At 64.9% G+C, this 19235-nt stretch overlaps 1 protein-coding gene across 2 annotated transcripts in view; it reads left to right on the forward strand.

The window, feature by feature from the left end:
• WDR44 (WD repeat domain 44) overlaps positions 1-19235 on the forward strand; it is a 115073-nt gene that overhangs the window by 79685 nt on the left and 16153 nt on the right. For both annotated transcript variants that reach the window (XM_058658267.1, XM_004587628.3), the window contains one exon: positions 18769-18882. In XM_058658267.1, coding sequence (XP_058514250.1) covers positions 18769-18882 — 114 coding nt within the window. The remainder of the gene's footprint in view (positions 1-18768; positions 18883-19235) is intronic.

Consider the following 19235-nt stretch of genomic DNA (forward strand, 5'->3'; position numbering starts at 1 on the left):
GGTGTTGGGTGGGTCCCGGACATGCCCAGTCACGGAGGCCTCCCCCCTCGGCGTACTCACCCCAGAAGGAAGCAGGCTGCACCCAGGCATGTCCGGGGCCCCAGCCCGCCATGAGCCATGGGCACATGGCGGACTGGGTTCGGGATCCGAGCTAGACGTCCTCTCCCGCAGCCCTCGGCTCGCCTCTGGCAGCCGGAAGTTAAATCCTGCAGGCCCGAGGTTGCGCCCCTCCCCAATCCCGTTCACCCACCACCCAATGAGGGTGTTGGGTGGGTCCCGGACATGCCAGTCACGGAGGCCTCCCCCCTCGGCGTACTCACCCCAGAAGGAAGCAGGCCGCACCCAGGCATGTCCGGGGCCCAGCCCGCCATGAGCCATGGGCACATGGCGGACTGGGTTCGGGATCCGAGCTAGACGTCCTCTCCCGCAGCCCTCGGCTCGCCTCTGCAGCCGGAAGTTAAATCCTGCAGGCCCGAGGTTGCGCCCCTCCCCAATCCCGTTCACCCACCACCCAATGAGGGTGTTGGTGGGTCCCGGACATGCCCAGTCACGGAGGCCTCCCCCCTCGGCGTACTCACCCCAGAAGGAAGCAGGCCGCACCCAGGCATGTCCGGGCCCAGCCCGCCATGAGCCATGGGCACATGGCGGACTGGGTTCGGGATCCGAGCTAGACGTCCTCTCCCGCAGCCCTCGGCTCGCCTCTGGCAGCCGGAAGTTAAATCCTGCAGGCCCGAGGTTGCGCCCCTCCCCAATCCCGTTCACCCACCACCCAATGAGGGTGTTGGGTGGGTCCCGGACATGCCCAGTCACGGAGGCCTCCCCCCTCGGCGTACTCACCCCAGAAGGAAGCAGGCCGCACCCAGGCATGTCCGGGCCCAGCCCGCCATGAGCCATGGGCACATGGCGGACTGGGTTCGGGATCCGAGCTAGACGTCCTCTCCCGCAGCCCTCGGCTCGCCTCTGGCAGCCGGAAGTTAAATCCTGCAGGCCCGAGGTTGCGCCCCTCCCCAATCCCGTTCACCCACCACCCAATGAGGGTGTTGGGTGGGTCCCGGACATGCCCAGTCACGGAGGCCTCCCCCCTCGGCGTACTCACCCCAGAAGGAAGCAGGCCGCACCCAGGCATGTCCGGGCCCAGCCCGCCATGAGCCATGGGCACATGGCGGACTGGGTTCGGGATCCGAGCTAGACGTCCTCTCCCGCAGCCCTCGGCTCGCCTCTGGCAGCCGGAAGTTAAATCCTGCAGGCCCGAGGTTGCGCCCCTCCCCAATCCCGTTCACCCACCACCCAATGAGGGTGTTGGGTGGGTCCCGGACATGCCCAGTCACGGAGGCCTCCCCCCTCGGCGTACTCACCCCAGAAGGAAGCAGGCCGCACCCAGGCATGTCCGGGCCCAGCCCGCCATGAGCCATGGGCACATGGCGGACTGGGTTCGGGATCCGAGCTAGACGTCCTCTCCCGCAGCCCTCGGCTCGCCTCTGGCAGCCGGAAGTTAAATCCTGCAGGCCCGAGGTTGCGCCCCTCCCCAATCCCGTTCACCCACCACCCAATGAGGGTGTTGGGTGGGTCCCGGACATGCCCAGTCACGGAGGCCTCCCCCCTCGGCGTACTCACCCCAGAAGGAAGCAGGCCGCACCCAGGCATGTCCGGGCCCAGCCCGCCATGAGCCATGGGCACATGGCGGACTGGGTTCGGGATCCGAGCTAGACGTCCTCTCCCGCAGCCCTCGGCTCGCCTCTGGCAGCCGGAAGTTAAATCCTGCAGGCCCGAGGTTGCGCCCCTCCCCAATCCCGTTCACCCACCACCCAATGAGGGTGTTGGGTGGGTCCCGGACATGCCCAGTCACGGAGGCCTCCCCCCTCGGCGTACTCACCCCAGAAGGAAGCAGGCCGCACCCAGGCATGTCCGGGCCCAGCCCGCCATGAGCCATGGGCACATGGCGGACTGGGTTCGGGATCCGAGCTAGACGTCCTCTCCCGCAGCCCTCGGCTCGCCTCTGGCAGCCGGAAGTTAAATCCTGCAGGCCCGAGGTTGCGCCCCTCCCCAATCCCGTTCACCCACCACCCAATGAGGGTGTTGGGTGGGTCCCGGACATGCCCAGTCACGGAGGCCTCCCCCCTCGGCGTACTCACCCCAGAAGGAAGCAGGCCGCACCCAGGCATGTCCGGGCCCAGCCCGCCATGAGCCATGGGCACATGGCGGACTGGGTTCGGGATCCGAGCTAGACGTCCTCTCCCGCAGCCCTCGGCTCGCCTCTGGCAGCCGGAAGTTAAATCCTGCAGGCCCGAGGTTGCGCCCCTCCCCAATCCCGTTCACCCACCACCCAATGAGGGTGTTGGGTGGGTCCCGGACATGCCCAGTCACGGAGGCCTCCCCCCTCGGCGTACTCACCCCAGAAGGAAGCAGGCCGCACCCAGGCATGTCCGGGCCCAGCCCGCCATGAGCCATGGGCACATGGCGGACTGGGTTCGGGATCCGAGCTAGACGTCCTCTCCCGCAGCCCTCGGCTCGCCTCTGGCAGCCGGAAGTTAAATCCTGCAGGCCCGAGGTTGCGCCCCTCCCCAATCCCGTTCACCCACCACCCAATGAGGGTGTTGGGTGGGTCCCGGACATGCCCAGTCACGGAGGCCTCCCCCCTCGGCGTACTCACCCCAGAAGGAAGCAGGCCGCACCCAGGCATGTCCGGGCCCAGCCCGCCATGAGCCATGGGCACATGGCGGACTGGGTTCGGGATCCGAGCTAGACGTCCTCTCCCGCAGCCCTCGGCTCGCCTCTGGCAGCCGGAAGTTAAATCCTGCAGGCCCGAGGTTGCGCCCCTCCCCAATCCCGTTCACCCACCACCCAATGAGGGTGTTGGGTGGGTCCCGGACATGCCCAGTCACGGAGGCCTCCCCCCTCGGCGTACTCACCCCAGAAGGAAGCAGGCCGCACCCAGGCATGTCCGGGCCCAGCCCGCCATGAGCCATGGGCACATGGCGGACTGGGTTCGGGATCCGAGCTAGACGTCCTCTCCCGCAGCCCTCGGCTCGCCTCTGGCAGCCGGAAGTTAAATCCTGCAGGCCCGAGGTTGCGCCCCTCCCCAATCCCGTTCACCCACCACCCAATGAGGGTGTTGGGTGGGTCCCGGACATGCCCAGTCACGGAGGCCTCCCCCCTCGGCGTACTCACCCCAGAAGGAAGCAGGCCGCACCCAGGCATGTCCGGGCCCAGCCCGCCATGAGCCATGGGCACATGGCGGACTGGGTTCGGGATCCGAGCTAGACGTCCTCTCCCGCAGCCCTCGGCTCGCCTCTGGCAGCCGGAAGTTAAATCCTGCAGGCCCGAGGTTGCGCCCCTCCCCAATCCCGTTCACCCACCACCCAATGAGGGTGTTGGGTGGGTCCCGGACATGCCCAGTCACGGAGGCCTCCCCCCTCGGCGTACTCACCCCAGAAGGAAGCAGGCCGCACCCAGGCATGTCCGGGCCCAGCCCGCCATGAGCCATGGGCACATGGCGGACTGGGTTCGGGATCCGAGCTAGACGTCCTCTCCCGCAGCCCTCGGCTCGCCTCTGGCAGCCGGAAGTTAAATCCTGCAGGCCCGAGGTTGCGCCCCTCCCCAATCCCGTTCACCCACCACCCAATGAGGGTGTTGGGTGGGTCCCGGACATGCCCAGTCACGGAGGCCTCCCCCCTCGGCGTACTCACCCCAGAAGGAAGCAGGCCGCACCCAGGCATGTCCGGGCCCAGCCCGCCATGAGCCATGGGCACATGGCGGACTGGGTTCGGGATCCGAGCTAGACGTCCTCTCCCGCAGCCCTCGGCTCGCCTCTGGCAGCCGGAAGTTAAATCCTGCAGGCCCGAGGTTGCGCCCCTCCCCAATCCCGTTCACCCACCACCCAATGAGGGTGTTGGGTGGGTCCCGGACATGCCCAGTCACGGAGGCCTCCCCCCTCGGCGTACTCACCCCAGAAGGAAGCAGGCCGCACCCAGGCATGTCCGGGCCCAGCCCGCCATGAGCCATGGGCACATGGCGGACTGGGTTCGGGATCCGAGCTAGACGTCCTCTCCCGCAGCCCTCGGCTCGCCTCTGGCAGCCGGAAGTTAAATCCTGCAGGCCCGAGGTTGCGCCCCTCCCCAATCCCGTTCACCCACCACCCAATGAGGGTGTTGGGTGGGTCCCGGACATGCCCAGTCACGGAGGCCTCCCCCCTCGGCGTACTCACCCCAGAAGGAAGCAGGCCGCACCCAGGCATGTCCGGGCCCAGCCCGCCATGAGCCATGGGCACATGGCGGACTGGGTTCGGGATCCGAGCTAGACGTCCTCTCCCGCAGCCCTCGGCTCGCCTCTGGCAGCCGGAAGTTAAATCCTGCAGGCCCGAGGTTGCGCCCCTCCCCAATCCCGTTCACCCACCACCCAATGAGGGTGTTGGGTGGGTCCCGGACATGCCCAGTCACGGAGGCCTCCCCCCTCGGCGTACTCACCCCAGAAGGAAGCAGGCCGCACCCAGGCATGTCCGGGCCCAGCCCGCCATGAGCCATGGGCACATGGCGGACTGGGTTCGGGATCCGAGCTAGACGTCCTCTCCCGCAGCCCTCGGCTCGCCTCTGGCAGCCGGAAGTTAAATCCTGCAGGCCCGAGGTTGCGCCCCTCCCCAATCCCGTTCACCCACCACCCAATGAGGGTGTTGGGTGGGTCCCGGACATGCCCAGTCACGGAGGCCTCCCCCCTCGGCGTACTCACCCCAGAAGGAAGCAGGCCGCACCCAGGCATGTCCGGGCCCAGCCCGCCATGAGCCATGGGCACATGGCGGACTGGGTTCGGGATCCGAGCTAGACGTCCTCTCCCGCAGCCCTCGGCTCGCCTCTGGCAGCCGGAAGTTAAATCCTGCAGGCCCGAGGTTGCGCCCCTCCCCAATCCCGTTCACCCACCACCCAATGAGGGTGTTGGGTGGGTCCCGGACATGCCCAGTCACGGAGGCCTCCCCCCTCGGCGTACTCACCCCAGAAGGAAGCAGGCCGCACCCAGGCATGTCCGGGCCCAGCCCGCCATGAGCCATGGGCACATGGCGGACTGGGTTCGGGATCCGAGCTAGACGTCCTCTCCCGCAGCCCTCGGCTCGCCTCTGGCAGCCGGAAGTTAAATCCTGCAGGCCCGAGGTTGCGCCCCTCCCCAATCCCGTTCACCCACCACCCAATGAGGGTGTTGGGTGGGTCCCGGACATGCCCAGTCACGGAGGCCTCCCCCCTCGGCGTACTCACCCCAGAAGGAAGCAGGCCGCACCCAGGCATGTCCGGGCCCAGCCCGCCATGAGCCATGGGCACATGGCGGACTGGGTTCGGGATCCGAGCTAGACGTCCTCTCCCGCAGCCCTCGGCTCGCCTCTGGCAGCCGGAAGTTAAATCCTGCAGGCCCGAGGTTGCGCCCCTCCCCAATCCCGTTCACCCACCACCCAATGAGGGTGTTGGGTGGGTCCCGGACATGCCCAGTCACGGAGGCCTCCCCCCTCGGCGTACTCACCCCAGAAGGAAGCAGGCCGCACCCAGGCATGTCCGGGCCCAGCCCGCCATGAGCCATGGGCACATGGCGGACTGGGTTCGGGATCCGAGCTAGACGTCCTCTCCCGCAGCCCTCGGCTCGCCTCTGGCAGCCGGAAGTTAAATCCTGCAGGCCCGAGGTTGCGCCCCTCCCCAATCCCGTTCACCCACCACCCAATGAGGGTGTTGGGTGGGTCCCGGACATGCCCAGTCACGGAGGCCTCCCCCCTCGGCGTACTCACCCCAGAAGGAAGCAGGCCGCACCCAGGCATGTCCGGGCCCAGCCCGCCATGAGCCATGGGCACATGGCGGACTGGGTTCGGGATCCGAGCTAGACGTCCTCTCCCGCAGCCCTCGGCTCGCCTCTGGCAGCCGGAAGTTAAATCCTGCAGGCCCGAGGTTGCGCCCCTCCCCAATCCCGTTCACCCACCACCCAATGAGGGTGTTGGGTGGGTCCCGGACATGCCCAGTCACGGAGGCCTCCCCCCTCGGCGTACTCACCCCAGAAGGAAGCAGGCCGCACCCAGGCATGTCCGGGCCCAGCCCGCCATGAGCCATGGGCACATGGCGGACTGGGTTCGGGATCCGAGCTAGACGTCCTCTCCCGCAGCCCTCGGCTCGCCTCTGGCAGCCGGAAGTTAAATCCTGCAGGCCCGAGGTTGCGCCCCTCCCCAATCCCGTTCACACCACCACCCAATGAGGGTGTTGGGTGGGTCCCGGACATGCCCAGTCACGGAGGCCTCCCCCCTCGGCGTACTCACCCCAGAAGGAAGCAGGCCGCACCCAGGCATGTCCGGGCCCAGCCCGCCATGAGCCATGGGCACATGGCGGACTGGGTTCGGGATCCGAGCTAGACGTCCTCTCCCGCAGCCCTCGGCTCGCCTCTGGCAGCCGGAAGTTAAATCCTGCAGGCCCGAGGTTGCGCCCCTCCCCAATCCCGTTCACCCACCACCCAATGAGGGTGTTGGGTGGGTCCCGGACATGCCCAGTCACGGAGGCCTCCCCCCTCGGCGTACTCACCCCAGAAGGAAGCAGGCCGCACCCAGGCATGTCCGGGCCCAGCCCGCCATGAGCCATGGGCACATGGCGGACTGGGTTCGGGATCCGAGCTAGACGTCCTCTCCCGCAGCCCTCGGCTCGCCTCTGGCAGCCGGAAGTTAAATCCTGCAGGCCCGAGGTTGCGCCCCTCCCCAATCCCGTTCACCCACCACCCAATGAGGGTGTTGGGTGGGTCCCGGACATGCCCAGTCACGGAGGCCTCCCCCCTCGGCGTACTCACCCCAGAAGGAAGCAGGCCGCACCCAGGCATGTCCGGGCCCAGCCCGCCATGAGCCATGGGCACATGGCGGACTGGGTTCGGGATCCGAGCTAGACGTCCTCTCCCGCAGCCCTCGGCTCGCCTCTGGCAGCCGGAAGTTAAATCCTGCAGGCCCGAGGTTGCGCCCCTCCCCAATCCCGTTCACCCACCACCCAATGAGGGTGTTGGGTGGGTCCCGGACATGCCCAGTCACGGAGGCCTCCCCCCTCGGCGTACTCACCCCAGAAGGAAGCAGGCCGCACCCAGGCATGTCCGGGCCCAGCCCGCCATGAGCCATGGGCACATGGCGGACTGGGTTCGGGATCCGAGCTAGACGTCCTCTCCCGCAGCCCTCGGCTCGCCTCTGGCAGCCGGAAGTTAAATCCTGCAGGCCCGAGGTTGCGCCCCTCCCCAATCCCGTTCACCCACCACCCAATGAGGGTGTTGGGTGGGTCCCGGACATGCCCAGTCACGGAGGCCTCCCCCCTCGGCGTACTCACCCCAGAAGGAAGCAGGCCGCACCCAGGCATGTCCGGGCCCAGCCCGCCATGAGCCATGGGCACATGGCGGACTGGGTTCGGGATCCGAGCTAGACGTCCTCTCCCGCAGCCCTCGGCTCGCCTCTGGCAGCCGGAAGTTAAATCCTGCAGGCCCGAGGTTGCGCCCCTCCCCAATCCCGTTCACCCACCACCCAATGAGGGTGTTGGGTGGGTCCCGGACATGCCCAGTCACGGAGGCCTCCCCCCTCGGCGTACTCACCCCAGAAGGAAGCAGGCCGCACCCAGGCATGTCCGGGCCCAGCCCGCCATGAGCCATGGGCACATGGCGGACTGGGTTCGGGATCCGAGCTAGACGTCCTCTCCCGCAGCCCTCGGCTCGCCTCTGGCAGCCGGAAGTTAAATCCTGCAGGCCCGAGGTTGCGCCCCTCCCCAATCCCGTTCACCCACCACCCAATGAGGGTGTTGGGTGGGTCCCGGACATGCCCAGTCACGGAGGCCTCCCCCCTCGGCGTACTCACCCCAGAAGGAAGCAGGCCGCACCCAGGCATGTCCGGGCCCAGCCCGCCATGAGCCATGGGCACATGGCGGACTGGGTTCGGGATCCGAGCTAGACGTCCTCTCCCGCAGCCCTCGGCTCGCCTCTGGCAGCCGGAAGTTAAATCCTGCAGGCCCGAGGTTGCGCCCCTCCCCAATCCCGTTCACCCACCACCCAATGAGGGTGTTGGGTGGGTCCCGGACATGCCCAGTCACGGAGGCCTCCCCCCTCGGCGTACTCACCCCAGAAGGAAGCAGGCCGCACCCAGGCATGTCCGGGCCCAGCCCGCCATGAGCCATGGGCACATGGCGGACTGGGTTCGGGATCCGAGCTAGACGTCCTCTCCCGCAGCCCTCGGCTCGCCTCTGGCAGCCGGAAGTTAAATCCTGCAGGCCCGAGGTTGCGCCCCTCCCCAATCCCGTTCACCCACCACCCAATGAGGGTGTTGGGTGGGTCCCGGACATGCCCAGTCACGGAGGCCTCCCCCCTCGGCGTACTCACCCCAGAAGGAAGCAGGCCGCACCCAGGCATGTCCGGGCCCAGCCCGCCATGAGCCATGGGCACATGGCGGACTGGGTTCGGGATCCGAGCTAGACGTCCTCTCCCGCAGCCCTCGGCTCGCCTCTGGCAGCCGGAAGTTAAATCCTGCAGGCCCGAGGTTGCGCCCCTCCCCAATCCCGTTCACCCACCACCCAATGAGGGTGTTGGGTGGGTCCCGGACATGCCCAGTCACGGAGGCCTCCCCCCTCGGCGTACTCACCCCAGAAGGAAGCAGGCCGCACCCAGGCATGTCCGGGCCCAGCCCGCCATGAGCCATGGGCACATGGCGGACTGGGTTCGGGATCCGAGCTAGACGTCCTCTCCCGCAGCCCTCGGCTCGCCTCTGGCAGCCGGAAGTTAAATCCTGCAGGCCCGAGGTTGCGCCCCTCCCCAATCCCGTTCACCCACCACCCAATGAGGGTGTTGGGTGGGTCCCGGACATGCCCAGTCACGGAGGCCTCCCCCCTCGGCGTACTCACCCCAGAAGGAAGCAGGCCGCACCCAGGCATGTCCGGGCCCAGCCCGCCATGAGCCATGGGCACATGGCGGACTGGGTTCGGGATCCGAGCTAGACGTCCTCTCCCGCAGCCCTCGGCTCGCCTCTGGCAGCCGGAAGTTAAATCCTGCAGGCCCGAGGTTGCGCCCCTCCCCAATCCCGTTCACCCACCACCCAATGAGGGTGTTGGGTGGGTCCCGGACATGCCCAGTCACGGAGGCCTCCCCCCTCGGCGTACTCACCCCAGAAGGAAGCAGGCCGCACCCAGGCATGTCCGGGCCCAGCCCGCCATGAGCCATGGGCACATGGCGGACTGGGTTCGGGATCCGAGCTAGACGTCCTCTCCCGCAGCCCTCGGCTCGCCTCTGGCAGCCGGAAGTTAAATCCTGCAGGCCCGAGGTTGCGCCCCTCCCCAATCCCGTTCACCCACCACCCAATGAGGGTGTTGGGTGGGTCCCGGACATGCCCAGTCACGGAGGCCTCCCCCCTCGGCGTACTCACCCCAGAAGGAAGCAGGCCGCACCCAGGCATGTCCGGGCCCAGCCCGCCATGAGCCATGGGCACATGGCGGACTGGGTTCGGGATCCGAGCTAGACGTCCTCTCCCGCAGCCCTCGGCTCGCCTCTGGCAGCCGGAAGTTAAATCCTGCAGGCCCGAGGTTGCGCCCCTCCCCAATCCCGTTCACCCACCACCCAATGAGGGTGTTGGGTGGGTCCCGGACATGCCCAGTCACGGAGGCCTCCCCCCTCGGCGTACTCACCCCAGAAGGAAGCAGGCCGCACCCAGGCATGTCCGGGCCCAGCCCGCCATGAGCCATGGGCACATGGCGGACTGGGTTCGGGATCCGAGCTAGACGTCCTCTCCCGCAGCCCTCGGCTCGCCTCTGGCAGCCGGAAGTTAAATCCTGCAGGCCCGAGGTTGCGCCCCTCCCCAATCCCGTTCACCCACCACCCAATGAGGGTGTTGGGTGGGTCCCGGACATGCCCAGTCACGGAGGCCTCCCCCCTCGGCGTACTCACCCCAGAAGGAAGCAGGCCGCACCCAGGCATGTCCGGGCCCAGCCCGCCATGAGCCATGGGCACATGGCGGACTGGGTTCGGGATCCGAGCTAGACGTCCTCTCCCGCAGCCCTCGGCTCGCCTCTGGCAGCCGGAAGTTAAATCCTGCAGGCCCGAGGTTGCGCCCCTCCCCAATCCCGTTCACCCACCACCCAATGAGGGTGTTGGGTGGGTCCCGGACATGCCCAGTCACGGAGGCCTCCCCCCTCGGCGTACTCACCCCAGAAGGAAGCAGGCCGCACCCAGGCATGTCCGGGCCCAGCCCGCCATGAGCCATGGGCACATGGCGGACTGGGTTCGGGATCCGAGCTAGACGTCCTCTCCCGCAGCCCTCGGCTCGCCTCTGGCAGCCGGAAGTTAAATCCTGCAGGCCCGAGGTTGCGCCCCTCCCCAATCCCGTTCACCCACCACCCAATGAGGGTGTTGGGTGGGTCCCGGACATGCCCAGTCACGGAGGCCTCCCCCCTCGGCGTACTCACCCCAGAAGGAAGCAGGCCGCACCCAGGCATGTCCGGGCCCAGCCCGCCATGAGCCATGGGCACATGGCGGACTGGGTTCGGGATCCGAGCTAGACGTCCTCTCCCGCAGCCCTCGGCTCGCCTCTGGCAGCCGGAAGTTAAATCCTGCAGGCCCGAGGTTGCGCCCCTCCCCAATCCCGTTCACCCACCACCCAATGAGGGTGTTGGGTGGGTCCCGGACATGCCCAGTCACGGAGGCCTCCCCCCTCGGCGTACTCACCCCAGAAGGAAGCAGGCCGCACCCAGGCATGTCCGGGCCCAGCCCGCCATGAGCCATGGGCACATGGCGGACTGGGTTCGGGATCCGAGCTAGACGTCCTCTCCCGCAGCCCTCGGCTCGCCTCTGGCAGCCGGAAGTTAAATCCTGCAGGCCCGAGGTTGCGCCCCTCCCCAATCCCGTTCACCCACCACCCAATGAGGGTGTTGGGTGGGTCCCGGACATGCCCAGTCACGGAGGCCTCCCCCCTCGGCGTACTCACCCCAGAAGGAAGCAGGCCGCACCCAGGCATGTCCGGGCCCAGCCCGCCATGAGCCATGGGCACATGGCGGACTGGGTTCGGGATCCGAGCTAGACGTCCTCTCCCGCAGCCCTCGGCTCGCCTCTGGCAGCCGGAAGTTAAATCCTGCAGGCCCGAGGTTGCGCCCCTCCCCAATCCCGTTCACCCACCACCCAATGAGGGTGTTGGGTGGGTCCCGGACATGCCCAGTCACGGAGGCCTCCCCCCTCGGCGTACTCACCCCAGAAGGAAGCAGGCCGCACCCAGGCATGTCCGGGCCCAGCCCGCCATGAGCCATGGGCACATGGCGGACTGGGTTCGGGATCCGAGCTAGACGTCCTCTCCCGCAGCCCTCGGCTCGCCTCTGGCAGCCGGAAGTTAAATCCTGCAGGCCCGAGGTTGCGCCCCTCCCCAATCCCGTTCACCCACCACCCAATGAGGGTGTTGGGTGGGTCCCGGACATGCCCAGTCACGGAGGCCTCCCCCCTCGGCGTACTCACCCCAGAAGGAAGCAGGCCGCACCCAGGCATGTCCGGGCCCAGCCCGCCATGAGCCATGGGCACATGGCGGACTGGGTTCGGGATCCGAGCTAGACGTCCTCTCCCGCAGCCCTCGGCTCGCCTCTGGCAGCCGGAAGTTAAATCCTGCAGGCCCGAGGTTGCGCCCCTCCCCAATCCCGTTCACCCACCACCCAATGAGGGTGTTGGGTGGGTCCCGGACATGCCCAGTCACGGAGGCCTCCCCCCTCGGCGTACTCACCCCAGAAGGAAGCAGGCCGCACCCAGGCATGTCCGGGCCCAGCCCGCCATGAGCCATGGGCACATGGCGGACTGGGTTCGGGATCCGAGCTAGACGTCCTCTCCCGCAGCCCTCGGCTCGCCTCTGGCAGCCGGAAGTTAAATCCTGCAGGCCCGAGGTTGCGCCCCTCCCCAATCCCGTTCACCCACCACCCAATGAGGGTGTTGGGTGGGTCCCGGACATGCCCAGTCACGGAGGCCTCCCCCCTCGGCGTACTCACCCCAGAAGGAAGCAGGCCGCACCCAGGCATGTCCGGGCCCAGCCCGCCATGAGCCATGGGCACATGGCGGACTGGGTTCGGGATCCGAGCTAGACGTCCTCTCCCGCAGCCCTCGGCTCGCCTCTGGCAGCCGGAAGTTAAATCCTGCAGGCCCGAGGTTGCGCCCCTCCCCAATCCCGTTCACCCACCACCCAATGAGGGTGTTGGGTGGGTCCCGGACATGCCCAGTCACGGAGGCCTCCCCCCTCGGCGTACTCACCCCAGAAGGAAGCAGGCCGCACCCAGGCATGTCCGGGCCCAGCCCGCCATGAGCCATGGGCACATGGCGGACTGGGTTCGGGATCCGAGCTAGACGTCCTCTCCCGCAGCCCTCGGCTCGCCTCTGGCAGCCGGAAGTTAAATCCTGCAGGCCCGAGGTTGCGCCCCTCCCCAATCCCGTTCACCCACCACCCAATGAGGGTGTTGGGTGGGTCCCGGACATGCCCAGTCACGGAGGCCTCCCCCCTCGGCGTACTCACCCCAGAAGGAAGCAGGCCGCACCCAGGCATGTCCGGGCCCAGCCCGCCATGAGCCATGGGCACATGGCGGACTGGGTTCGGGATCCGAGCTAGACGTCCTCTCCCGCAGCCCTCGGCTCGCCTCTGGCAGCCGGAAGTTAAATCCTGCAGGCCCGAGGTTGCGCCCCTCCCCAATCCCGTTCACCCACCACCCAATGAGGGTGTTGGGTGGGTCCCGGACATGCCCAGTCACGGAGGCCTCCCCCCTCGGCGTACTCACCCCAGAAGGAAGCAGGCCGCACCCAGGCATGTCCGGGCCCAGCCCGCCATGAGCCATGGGCACATGGCGGACTGGGTTCGGGATCCGAGCTAGACGTCCTCTCCCGCAGCCCTCGGCTCGCCTCTGGCAGCCGGAAGTTAAATCCTGCAGGCCCGAGGTTGCGCCCCTCCCCAATCCCGTTCACCCACCACCCAATGAGGGTGTTGGGTGGGTCCCGGACATGCCCAGTCACGGAGGCCTCCCCCCTCGGCGTACTCACCCCAGAAGGAAGCAGGCCGCACCCAGGCATGTCCGGGCCCAGCCCGCCATGAGCCATGGGCACATGGCGGACTGGGTTCGGGATCCGAGCTAGACGTCCTCTCCCGCAGCCCTCGGCTCGCCTCTGGCAGCCGGAAGTTAAATCCTGCAGGCCCGAGGTTGCGCCCCTCCCCAATCCCGTTCACCCACCACCCAATGAGGGTGTTGGGTGGGTCCCGGACATGCCCAGTCACGGAGGCCTCCCCCCTCGGCGTACTCACCCCAGAAGGAAGCAGGCCGCACCCAGGCATGTCCGGGCCCAGCCCGCCATGAGCCATGGGCACATGGCGGACTGGGTTCGGGATCCGAGCTAGACGTCCTCTCCCGCAGCCCTCGGCTCGCCTCTGGCAGCCGGAAGTTAAATCCTGCAGGCCCGAGGTTGCGCCCCTCCCCAATCCCGTTCACCCACCACCCAATGAGGGTGTTGGGTGGGTCCCGGACATGCCCAGTCACGGAGGCCTCCCCCCTCGGCGTACTCACCCCAGAAGGAAGCAGGCCGCACCCAGGCATGTCCGGGCCCAGCCCGCCATGAGCCATGGGCACATGGCGGACTGGGTTCGGGATCCGAGCTAGACGTCCTCTCCCGCAGCCCTCGGCTCGCCTCTGGCAGCCGGAAGTTAAATCCTGCAGGCCCGAGGTTGCGCCCCTCCCCAATCCCGTTCACCCACCACCCAATGAGGGTGTTGGGTGGGTCCCGGACATGCCCAGTCACGGAGGCCTCCCCCCTCGGCGTACTCACCCCAGAAGGAAGCAGGCCGCACCCAGGCATGTCCGGGCCCAGCCCGCCATGAGCCATGGGCACATGGCGGACTGGGTTCGGGATCCGAGCTAGACGTCCTCTCCCGCAGCCCTCGGCTCGCCTCTGGCAGCCGGAAGTTAAATCCTGCAGGCCCGAGGTTGCGCCCCTCCCCAATCCCGTTCACCCACCACCCAATGAGGGTGTTGGGTGGGTCCCGGACATGCCCAGTCACGGAGGCCTCCCCCCTCGGCGTACTCACCCCAGAAGGAAGCAGGCCGCACCCAGGCATGTCCGGGCCCAGCCCGCCATGAGCCATGGGCACATGGCGGACTGGGTTCGGGATCCGAGCTAGACGTCCTCTCCCGCAGCCCTCGGCTCGCCTCTGGCAGCCGGAAGTTAAATCCTGCAGGCCCGAGGTTGCGCCCCTCCCCAATCCCGTTCACCCACCACCCAATGAGGGTGTTGGGTGGGTCCCGGACATGCCCAGTCACGGAGGCCTCCCCCCTCGGCGTACTCACCCCAGAAGGAAGCAGGCCGCACCCAGGCATGTCCGGGCCCAGCCCGCCATGAGCCATGGGCACATGGCGGACTGGGTTCGGGATCCGAGCTAGACGTCCTCTCCCGCAGCCCTCGGCTCGCCTCTGGCAGCCGGAAGTTAAATCCTGCAGGCCCGAGGTTGCGCCCCTCCCCAATCCCGTTCACCCACCACCCAATGAGGGTGTTGGGTGGGTCCCGGACATGCCCAGTCACGGAGGCCTCCCCCCTCGGCGTACTCACCCCAGAAGGAAGCAGGCCGCACCCAGGCATGTCCGGGCCCAGCCCGCCATGAGCCATGGGCACATGGCGGACTGGGTTCGGGATCCGAGCTAGACGTCCTCTCCCGCAGCCCTCGGCTCGCCTCTGGCAGCCGGAAGTTAAATCCTGCAGGCCCGAGGTTGCGCCCCTCCCCAATCCCGTTCACCCACCACCCAATGAGGGTGTTGGGTGGGTCCCGGACATGCCCAGTCACGGAGGCCTCCCCCCTCGGCGTACTCACCCCAGAAGGAAGCAGGCCGCACCCAGGCATGTCCGGGCCCAGCCCGCCATGAGCCATGGGCACATGGCGGACTGGGTTCGGGATCCGAGCTAGACGTCCTCTCCCGCAGCCCTCGGCTCGCCTCTGGCAGCCGGAAGTTAAATCCTGCAGGCCCGAGGTTGCGCCCCTCCCCAATCCCGTTCACCCACCACCCAATGAGGGTGTTGGGTGGGTCCCGGACATGCCCAGTCACGGAGGCCTCCCCCCTCGGCGTACTCACCCCAGAAGGAAGCAGGCCGCACCCAGGCATGTCCGGGCCCAGCCCGCCATGAGCCATGGGCACATGGCGGACTGGGTTCGGGATCCGAGCTAGACGTCCTCTCCCGCAGCCCTCGGCTCGCCTCTGGCAGCCGGAAGTTAAATCCTGCAGGCCCGAGGTTGCGCCCCTCCCCAATCCCGTTCACCCACCACCCAATGAGGGTGTTGGGTGGGTCCCGGACATGCCCAGTCACGGAGGCCTCCCCCCTCGGCGTACTCACCCCAGAAGGAAGCAGGCCGCACCCAGGCATGTCCGGGCCCAGCCCGCCATGAGCCATGGGCACATGGCGGACTGGGTTCGGGATCCGAGCTAGACGTCCTCTCCCGCAGCCCTCGGCTCGCCTCTGGCAGCCGGAAGTTAAATCCTGCAGGCCCGAGGTTGCGCCCCTCCCCAATCCCGTTCACCCACCACCCAATGAGGGTGTTGGGTGGGTCCCGGACATGCCCAGTCACGGAGGCCTCCCCCCTCGGCGTACTCACCCCAGAAGGAAGCAGGCCGCACCCAGGCATGTCCGGGCCCAGCCCGCCATGAGCCATGGGCACATGGCGGACTGGGTTCGGGATCCGAGCTAGACGTCCTCTCCCGCAGCCCTCGGCTCGCCTCTGGCAGCCGGAAGTTAAATCCTGCAGGCCCGAGGTTGCGCCCCTCCCCAATCCCGTTCACCCACCACCCAATGAGGGTGTTGGGTGGGTCCCGGACATGCCCAGTCACGGAGGCCTCCCCCCTCGGCGTACTCACCCCAGAAGGAAGCAGGCCGCACCCAGGCATGTCCGGGCCCAGCCCGCCATGAGCCATGGGCACATGGCGGACTGGGTTCGGGATCCGAGCTAGACGTCCTCTCCCGCAGCCCTCGGCTCGCCTCTGGCAGCCGGAAGTTAAATCCTGCAGGCCCGAGGTTGCGCCCCTCCCCAATCCCGTTCACCCACCACCCAATGAGGGTGTTGGGTGGGTCCCGGACATGCCCAGTCACGGAGGCCTCCCCCCTCGGCGTACTCACCCCAGAAGGAAGCAGGCCGCACCCAGGCATGTCCGGGCCCAGCCCGCCATGAGCCATGGGCACATGGCGGACTGGGTTCGGGATCCGAGCTAGACGTCCTCTCCCGCAGCCCTCGGCTCGCCTCTGGCAGCCGGAAGTTAAATCCTGCAGGCCCGAGGTTGCGCCCCTCCCCAATCCCGTTCACCCACCACCCAATGAGGGTGTTGGGTGGGTCCCGGACATGCCCAGTCACGGAGGCCTCCCCCCTCGGCGTACTCACCCCAGAAGGAAGCAGGCCGCACCCAGGCATGTCCGGGCCCAGCCCGCCATGAGCCATGGGCACATGGCGGACTGGGTTCGGGATCCGAGCTAGACGTCCTCTCCCGCAGCCCTCGGCTCGCCTCTGGCAGCCGGAAGTTAAATCCTGCAGGCCCGAGGTTGCGCCCCTCCCCAATCCCGTTCACCCACCACCCAATGAGGGTGTTGGGTGGGTCCCGGACATGCCCAGTCACGGAGGCCTCCCCCCTCGGCGTACTCACCCCAGAAGGAAGCAGGCCGCACCCAGGCATGTCCGGGCCCAGCCCGCCATGAGCCATGGGCACATGGCGGACTGGGTTCGGGATCCGAGCTAGACGTCCTCTCCCGCAGCCCTCGGCTCGCCTCTGGCAGCCGGAAGTTAAATCCTGCAGGCCCGAGGTTGCGCCCCTCCCCAATCCCGTTCACCCACCACCCAATGAGGGTGTTGGGTGGGTCCCGGACATGCCCAGTCACAAAGTCAGTATTGTTTTCTATGTGGGACCAATGCAATGCACTGAGGTCAGTAAGTTTGTTACCAGCTCAGCACATGTGCAGCTCACTGCTGTCCCTGCAGTTTTAAAGCATTTACACACTGTACAAAATGGCATCTGATGTGCTACTACTAGAGTTCTTGATCTGCTGGCCGTCAGGTCTGAGGGCTACCTGGACCTGTCTTGGGTGGAACCTGTAGGATGCCACGTTGTTGCAGTTCATTGAGCCAGAAATTAGTTAAGTCCCAGCTCAGTGCATGCATAGTCCTGCCCCATAGCCTTTGTCTTCCTATACAAAATGGCATCCGGTTCAGCTCTCAGGGTGGATTGGGCTATGAAATCCAGCCTGTTTCTGCACTTCCCATCTGAGACCTGCAGCTCTGTCTCTGCTCCTGATCAAATCAGACCAGCAGGACGGGCAGTTCTTTGTCTGGGTTCACCTCCCAAGCTCCCAGTGAAAGTCCCTTCCCACCTGGTTGCTGGTGGAGTTCTGGCCTGCGGTGGAGTTCATATCACCGCTCTCATATCTGGTCACTGCAACACCACATCATTGTCTCCACTGTCTTCCCACGTCCATCAGTCTCCACGTGGCCCTCTGCTGTTAGTCTGTCCTTTCCTGTTTCCTGCAATGTGCCTTCTCTGCTTCACCCTAGCTAATATTTCTCTGTTTAAACATTTCCTTACCATGTTCTGCCATCTTGATTCTCTGCTTCACTTGTGAGCCAGCTCCCTGCTGTCCAAGGAAAGCAGTGGAGGCTGGCTCACAACTTTGGTCCCTGCACCTTCATGAGAGACCCAGAAGAAGCTCCAGGCTCCTTGTTTCAGATTGGATTAGCTCTGACCGTTGTGGCAATTTAATCAGTGAACCAGTGGATGAAAGATTTTTCTTTTTGCTGTCTCTCTTTTTCTGCAAAATCTGCCTTTCCAATAAAAATAAATAAGTCTTGGGCCCGGCGGCATGGCCTAGCAGCTAAAAGTTCTCGCCTTGAACGCCCCGGGATCCCATATGGGCGCCGGTTCTAATCCCGGCAGCTCCACTTCCCATCCAGCTCCCTGCTTGTGGCCTGGGAAAGCAGTCGAGGATGGCCCAAGTCTTTGGGACCCTGCACCTCGTGGGAGACCTGGAAGGTTCCTGGTTCCCGGCATCGGATCGGTGTGCATCGACCCGTTGCGGCTCACTTGGGGAGTGAATGATCGGATGGAAGATCTTCCTCTCTGTCTCTCCTCCTCTCTGTATATCTGACTTTGTAATAAAATGAATAAATCTTTAAAAAAAAATAAAAATAAATAAATAAGTCTTTTTAAAAAAAAAAAAAGGACTTACTTTTTTTCCATTCAGCCATTTATTTGAAAGGCAGAGCGACAGAGAGAGAAAGAGACATAAATCTCCCATTTACTGGCTCCTTTCTAAGAGTAAGGATATCTCTGTGGAAACCTGCTCTTATGCTCTAAACTCTCATGTACTTTCTTCTCTGATTGGTACAAATTGTAGTATATGCCCATGCCTGAAACCGTCATCGCTGGGATAGCAAATGAGCTCATCTTCATAAGGTTACACCCATTATGGTTGACTTCCCAGTTTTGGCCCCCACCTCTCCTGAAGGAACAAATATTTAGAAGAGGGCAAAGTGGGGGCTCTCTTGTGGAGCGAGAAGATGGTGATGTCACAGCACCTTCAGTTATATTTCTAGTTTGTTAGGGCAAGGATGAAAAGAAGATGTTGCAGGTAGTAGATCAGCCTGAAGGGCAGTTTGCGTTTACTAGTTTGAGATTTCAATCAGGCATTATACAAACTGAGAATAGTTGGGATGGGAATCATAGAAAGCGTTTGTTCAACTAGTTTTGCATTTTCATTTTAAGGCTTATCTTTATGTCTACACAGATATGTAGTGGAAACGAGGAAGACCCTGATGATAAAAATGCACCCTTTAGGCAGCGACCGTTTTGCAAATACAAAGGACATACTGCTGATCTCCTTGATCTTTCGTGGTCCAAAGTAAGAACTTCTTATATGAATTGTGTGTTAATTCTATGTAACTATAACAAATATTTTATTTGCATGAGTCTCATGTAGTCAAGTATTTGGATGTCCATATGTCATACAATTCATTTTATGGGTTTTTTTTTTCCTTAACAAAAACTATTCAAGTAGTCTCAAACATTGTAACACTTCTGAAAAATTAAAGAAATACTTTAAATTTTATATGAGTTATTTGAAGCATGAAGCACTTAGAAAAATGGAGTTAATGACATAATAACAGACAAACCAGTAGTACCCATAAATTTTAACTACCAGAAGAACCTCACATTTCCTAAAGATATTGTTTGTTTTGGCGAGTCAGGTTCTCA

This window comes from Ochotona princeps, chromosome X, assembly GCF_030435755.1.
Source record: "Ochotona princeps isolate mOchPri1 chromosome X, mOchPri1.hap1, whole genome shotgun sequence".
NCBI lineage: Eukaryota > Metazoa > Chordata > Mammalia > Lagomorpha > Ochotonidae > Ochotona > Ochotona princeps.